This window comes from Oncorhynchus kisutch, linkage group LG8 (genome assembly GCF_002021735.2).
Source record: "Oncorhynchus kisutch isolate 150728-3 linkage group LG8, Okis_V2, whole genome shotgun sequence".
Lineage (NCBI taxonomy): Eukaryota > Metazoa > Chordata > Actinopteri > Salmoniformes > Salmonidae > Oncorhynchus > Oncorhynchus kisutch.
The window spans coordinates 22,519,216-22,526,718 of NC_034181.2; the positions used below are offsets into that span (position 1 = coordinate 22,519,216).

Sequence of the window (7,503 nt, forward strand, 5' to 3'; positions counted from 1 at the left end):
TTCACCCCTCTATTTATCTGATGTTTTGTGTATTTCTGCCTTTTTCAGGACCAATACCATTATCCTCATAGACTCATCAGGGAACGTGACCTTCACAGAGCGCACCATGCTCAACTGTGACATCAGCCAATGGAGCACAAGCTCTTTCCAGTTCAAACTCAAGGACTGAAGATGACTTTGTGGGAATTACACTGTGCCTTTCTGCATCCTTCCTCCTATCCATCATCCCACAGCAAGTTCTGACCGTAGTGGAATGAACATTTTCCTTTTTCCATTTAAAATGGTGGTGGGAGAGCTTGAAATTATGGTACTTGTTTGGAAAGAGTTTGATTTGCATTTGTCAAGTAATTGCCTTTGGGAAATATATTTTAGCTTGGCTTAGACATATGAATGTGGGAATTTATCAAATCATATATTATGGGTGTTATTTAATCTTAAATTATATCAAAGAAATTGCTATTTTGAATTGTGTTCTTAAAAAGGGGTTTTATTGCCAAAGAACAAATGTAATTTAACAAACTAAAAGACATTTTTTACATTTCACATTGCATCTATTTACTCAGCACTCGATTGCTGAGAAAGACGAGAACTAAAAGGTTAAAGTAATTCCTGCTTCGTGCCTCAGACTGCCATCTTCTAGGTGAGTTGGTTTGCATCTCAAGAGTGTAAAATGGTAACACTCATAGAAGCAGCAGCAGCCATCACCTATCTGTATAAAAAGCTGTAAAAATAATGAAAGGTTTGATTTCCTAAATGTTAATCTCAGGTGTTATAACTTTCCTGTGACATAATTATGAAGGCATATTACGACAGCCTGCCTTGTACTATAATAATTATCATTGCACTGGATTTTGACTTTGTGACCCAGGTTTGCTAGTTACAAGTAAAACACAGAGGAAAGGACTTAAAATGTTTTTTCTAAATGGTAAGCAAGTTTTTCTTGTTATATTTTCTGCCTTGTTCCACATACTGCATAGGAGAACAGATTGCCTTGCTGTGAAATAACTGAAAGGATTCATTTTGTCACTCACACCTTCAGTGTTTTGTGGTTCTTACCCACTTTTTCTCTATGTATAACAGTCCGTTACTCTCACAAATTGTAATGACCGTTTCAAGTTTTGTGTGTTGATGTGTACCATCGAGGATCCCAGTGGTTTTTTGTAACTGACCTCAGGTATCCATAGAAGTATAGAAACCCCTGTTTACCATGTCACTGTTGTCTTGATATCTTTTGTGAATAAAGTACTTTTTCATCTGTATTATAAACTCAGTCTATATTGCAAATGTATAGTATTCTTTCAAGAATATCTAATCAGCCAGTTTTATTAGACAATCACAAGCTTATTAAAGCTTGTCAGGTTCCTGAGTGGCGCAGCGGTCAAAGGCACTGTACCGCAGTGCAAGAGGTGTCACTGCAGTCCCTGGTTCAAATCCAGGCTGCATCACATCCGGCTGTGATTGGGAGTACCATAGGGTGGCACACAATTAGCCCGGGGTTGGCTGTCATTGTAAATAAGAATTTGTTCTTATGCCTAGTTAAATAAAGGTACAAAATAACAATATATACATTAAAAAAAGCAATGTTGGTGTATGGTTGGTAGCTGAATAAGCTGTGGTCATTGCAATTTTGATGATTATATACTGAACAAAAATATAAACACACATGCAACAATTTCATAGATTTTACAGTGCCTTCGGAAAGTATTCAGACCCCTTTACTTTTTCCATATTTTATTATGTTACATACAGCCTTATTCTAAAATGCATTAAATAAATAAAAATGTTTTGCAAATGTTATTAAATATATATTTTTAACATATACCTTTTTTACATAAGTATTCAGACCCTTAGCTATGAGACTCGAAATTGAGCTCATGTGCATCCTGTTTCCATTGGTCATCCTTGAGATGTTTCTACAACTTCTCTGGAGTCTACCTTTGGTAAATTCATTTGACTGGACATGATTTGGAAAGGCACACACCTGTCTATATAAGGTCCCACAGTTGACAGTGCATGTCAGAGCAAAAACGAAGCCATGAGGTCGAATGAATTGTCCATAGAGCTCCGAGACAGGATTGTGTCAAGGCACAGATCTAGGGAAGGGTACCAAAAAATGTCTGCAGCTTTGAAGGTCCCCAAGAACACAGTGGCCTCCATCATTCTTAAATGGAAGAAGTTTGGAACCACCAAAACTCTAATTAGAGCTGGCCACCCGACCAAACTAAGCAATCGGGGGTGAAGGGCATTGGTCAGGGAGGTGACCAAGAACCCGATGGTCACTGACTGAGCTCTAGAGTTACTCTGTGGAGATGGGAGAACTTTCCAGAAAGATAACCATTTCTGCAGCACTCAACCAATCAGGCATTTATGGTAGAGTGGCCAGACAGAAGCCACTCCTCAGTAAAAGGCACACAACAGCCCGCTTGGAGTTTGCCAAAAGGCACCCAGAGACTCTCAGACCATGAGAAACAAGATTCTCTGGTCTGATGAAACCAAGATTGAACTCTTTGGCCTGAATGCCAAGCATCACGTCCAGAGGAAATCCAGGCACCATCCCTATGGTGAAGCATGGTGGTGGCAGCATCATGCTATGGGGATGTTTTTCAGCGGCAGGGACTGAAGGACTAGTCTAGATCGAGGCAAAGATGAACGGAGCAAAGTAGAGAGAGATCCTTGAAGAAAATCTGCTCCAGAGGGCTCAGAACCTTAGACTGGGGCGAAGGTTCACCTTCCAACAGGACAACAGCAAAGACAACGCAGGAGTGACTTCCGAACAAGTCTCTGAATGTCCTTGAGTGGCCCAGCCAGAGCCCGGACTTGACCTCGATCTAACATGTCTGGAGAGACCTGAATCAAATTAAATCTAATTTTATTGGTCACATACACGTGATTAGCAGATGTTATTGCGGGTGTAGCGAAATGCTTTTGCTTCTAGCTCTGACAGTGAAGTAGTATGAAATCAAATTTTATTGGTCACTTACACATGGTTAGCAGATGTTAATGCTAGTGTAGCGAAATGCTTGTGCTTCTAGTTCCGACCATGCAGTAATATCTAACAAGTAATCAAACAATTTCACAATAACTACCTTATACACACAAGTTTAAGGAATGAATAAGAATATGTATATATAAATATATGGAAGACCGATGGCCGAATGGCATATGCAAGATGCAGTAGATGGTATAGTGTACAGTATATACATATGAGATGAGTAATGTAGGGTATGTAAACATTATATAAAGTGGCATTGTTTAAAGTGACTAGTGATACATTTATTACATCCAGTGTTTTATTATTAAAGTGGCTAGAGATGAGTCAGTATGTTGTCAGCAACCACTCAATGTTAGTGGTGGCTGTTTAACTGTCTGATGGCCTTGAGATAGAAGCTGTTTTTCAGTTTCTCAGTCCCCGCTTTGATGCACCTGCACTAACCTTGCCTTCTGGATGATAGCGGGGTGAACAGGCAGTGGCTCGGATGGTTGTTGTCCTTGATTATCTTTTTGGCCTTCCTGTGACATCGGATGGTGTTGGTGTCTTGTAGGGCAGGTAGTTTGCCCCCGTTGATGCGTTGTGCAGACCTCACTACCCTCTGGAGAGCCTTGCAGTTGTGGGCGGAGCAGTTGCCGTACCAGGCGGTGATACAGCCCGACAGGATGCTCTCGATTGTGCATCTGTAAAGGTTTGTGAGTGTTTTTGGTGACAAGTCCAATTTCTTCAGCCTCCTGAAGTTGAAGAGACGCTGTTGCGCCTTCTTCACCACGCTGTTTGTGTGGGTGACCATTTCAGTTTGATGTGTACACCGAGGAACTTAAAAACTTTCCACCTTCTCCACTACTGTCCCGTCGATGCGGATGGGGGGTGCTCCCTCTGCTTTTTCCTGAAGTCCACGATCATCTCCTTTGTTTTATTGATGTTGAGTGTGAGGTTGTTTTCCTGACACCGCACTCTGAGGACCCTCACCTATTCCCTGTAGGCCATCTCGTCGTTGTTGGTAATCAAGCCTACCACTGTATTGTCGTCTGCAAACTTGATGATTGAGTTGGAGACGAGCATGGCCAAGCAGTTATGGGTGAACAGGGAGTACAGGAGAGGGCTGAGAATGCACCCTTGTGGGGCCCCAGTGTTGAGGATCAACGGGGTAGAGATGTTGTTTCCTACCCTCACCACCTGGGGGTGGCCCGTCAGAAAGTCCAGGACGAGTTTGGAGGGTACTATGGTGTTAAATGCTGAGCTGTAGTAGATGAACAGCATTCTTACATAGGTATCCTTGACTAGTCTCTCAAAGCACTTCATGATGACGGAAGTGAGTGCTACGGGGCGGTAGTCGTTTAGCTCAGTTACCTTAGCTTTCTTGGGAACAGGAACAATGGTGGCCCTCTTGAAGCATGTGGGAACAGCAGACTAGGATTGGGATTGATTGAATATGTCCGTAAACACACCAGCCAGCTGGTCTGCTCATGCTCTGAGGACGCGGCTAGGGATGCCGTCTGGGCCGGCAGCCTTGCGAGAGTTAACACGTTTAAATGTGAAGGAGAGTCCTCAGGTTTTGGTAGAAGACCGTGTCGGTGGCACTGTATTGTCCTTAAAGCGAGCAAAGAAGTTGTTTTGTTTGTCTGGGAGCAAGACATCGGGATCCGCGACGGGGCTGGTTTTGTTTTTGTAGTCCGTGATTGACTGTAGACCCTGCCACATTACTCTCATGTCTGAGCCGACTATCATTTTGGCAAGTCAGTTAGGGCATCTACTTTGTGCATGACACGTCATTTTTCCAACAATAGTTTACAGATTATTTCACTTATAATTCACTGTATCACAATTCCAGTGGGTCAGAAGTTTACATACACTAAGTTGACTGTGATTTTGAACAGCTTGGAAAATTCCAGAAATTTATGTCATGGCTTTAGAAGCTTCTGATAGGCTAATTGACATCATTTGAGTCAATTGGAGGTGTACCTGTGGATGTAGTTCAAGGACTACCTTCAAACACAGTACCTCTTTGCTTGACATCATGGGAAAATCAAAAGAAATCAGCCAAGACCTCATAAAAAAATGTTGACCTCCACAAGTCTGGTTCATCCTTGGGAGCAATTTCCAAATGCCTGAATGTACCACGTTCATCTGTGCAAACAATAGTACGCAAGTATAAACACCATAGGACCACGCAGCCGTCATGCCGCTCAGTAAGGAGACGCATTCTGTCTCCTAGAGATGAACATACTTTGGTGCGAAAAGGGCAAATCAATCCCAGAACGACAGCAAAAGGACCTTGTGAAGATGCTGGAGGATACAGGTACAAAAATATTAATATCCACAGTAAAACGAGTCCTATATTGACATAACCATAAAAGGCTGCACAGCGAGGAAGAAACTGCCTTAAAATCCGCCATAAAAAAGCCAGACAACGGTTTGCAGCCGCACATGTGACAAAGATGGTACTTTTTGGAGAAATGTCCTCTGGTCTGATGAAACAGAAATAGAACTGTCTGGCCATAATGACCATCGTTATGTTTGGAGGAAAAAGGGGGAGGCTTGCAAGCCGAAGAACACCATCCCGACCGTGAAGCACGGGGTGGCAGCATCATGTTGTGGGGGTGCTTTGCTACAGGAGGGACTGGTGCACTTCACAAAATAGATGGCATTATGAGCTAGGAAAATTATGTGGATATATTGAAGCAACATCTCAAGACATCAGTCAGGAAGTTAAAGCTTGGTCGCAAATGGGTCTTCCAAATAGACAATGACCCCAAGCATACTTCCAAAGTCGTGGCAAAATGGCTTAAGGACAACAAAGTCAAGGCATTGGAGTGGCCATCACAAAGCCCTGATCACAATCCTATTGAAAAATTGTGGGCAGAATTGAAAAAGCTTGTGCGAGCAAGGAGGCCTACACACCTGACTCAGTTACACCAGCTCTGTCAGGAGGAATGGGCCAAAATTCACCTAACTTATTGTGGGAAGCTTGTGGAAGGCTACCCAAAACGTTTGACCCAAGTTAAAACATTTAACGGCAATGCTACCAAATACTAATTGAGTGTATGTAAACCTCTGACCCACTGGGAATGTGATGAAAGAAATAAAAGCTGAAATAAATAATTCTCTCTACTATTATTCTGACATTTCTCATTCTTAAAATAAAGTGGTGATCCTAACTGACCTAAGACAGGGAATATTTCTAGGATAAATTGTCAGGAATTGTGAAAAACTGAGTTTAAATGTATTTGGCTAAGGTGTATGTAAACTTCCGACTTCAACTGTACATATGGACAAACGATGTCGGAGCGGAATGGACTAAGATGGAGTAGAATAGTATAGAATACAGTATTTTCATATGAGATGAGTTAAGCAAGATATGTAAACATTAAATGAATGAGATACCGTAGAATAGTAGAGAAAACAGTATACACATATGAGATGAAACATGCCAGATACTGTATGTAAATATTAAGTGACTAAGATACCGTAGAATAGAATACAGTATATACATGAGATGAGTAATGCAAGATATGTAAAAACTAAGTGACTAAGATACCCATAGAATAGTATAGAATACAGTATATACATATGAGATTAGTAATGCCAGATATGTAAACATTATTAAAGTGGCTAGTGTTCCTTTCCTTTAAGTGGCCAGTGATTTCGAGTCTATGCCTATAGGCAGCAGCCTCTAATGTGCTAGTGATGGCTGTTTAACAAGGTCTGATGGCCTTGAGATAGAAGCATAAAATAGCTGTGCAGCAACGCTCCCCATCCAACCTGACATAGCTTGAGAGGATCTGCAGAAAATAATGGGAAAAACTCCCCAAATCAGGTGTGCCAACCTTGTAGCATCATACCCAAGAAGAATCGAGGCTGTAATCGCTGCCAAAGGTGCTTCAATAAAGTACTGAGTAAATAAAGTGTCTGAATACTTATGTAAAAATTATATTTCATTTGTATTATTAAAAGATGAGCAAACATTTCTAAGAACCTGTTTTTGCTCTGCCATTGTGGAGTAATGTGTGTAAAAGCAATGTAATCCATTTTAGAATAAGTCTGTAACCTAACAACATGTGGAAAAAGTCAATGGTTCTGAATACTTTCTGAAGGCACTGTACCTTAAAAAAAGGGCCTTGCAATGGGCCTCAGGATCTCATCAAGGTATTTTTGTGCATTCAAATTGACATCGGTAAAATGTAGTTGTAGCTTATGCCATACCATAACCCCACCTCTACCATGGGGCACTCTGTTCACAATGTTGAGATCAGTTCTCCGGTTGTGAGGCCGGTTGGACGTACTGCCAAATTCTCTAAACAAAGTTGGAGGCAACAGCTCTGGTGGAAATTCCTGCAGTCAGCATGCCAATTACACAATCCCTCAAAATTTGAGACATCTGTCGCATTGTGTTGTGTGACAAAACGGCACATTTTAGAGTGGCTTTTTATTGCTCCCAGCACAAGGTGCACCTTTTTAATGATCATGCCATTTAATCCGTTTCTAGATGTGCCACATCTGTCAGGTGTATG

The 7,503-nt window shown here is 41.6% G+C and overlaps 1 protein-coding gene across 18 annotated transcripts in view; it reads left to right on the plus strand.

The window, feature by feature from the left end:
• The window catches only part of LOC109896068 (transport and Golgi organization 2 homolog), a 33,244-nt gene extending 31,985 nt beyond the window's left edge, over window positions 1-1,259 (plus strand). For all 18 annotated transcript variants that reach the window (XM_020490283.2, XM_031829845.1, XM_031829843.1 and 15 more), the window contains one exon: window positions 49-1,259. In XM_020490283.2, the coding sequence (XP_020345872.1) occupies window positions 49-169 (121 nt within the window). In that variant the 3' untranslated portion in view covers window positions 170-1,259. The remainder of the gene's footprint in view (window positions 1-48) is intronic.
• The last annotated feature ends 6,244 nt before the right edge of the window (window positions 1,260-7,503 follow it).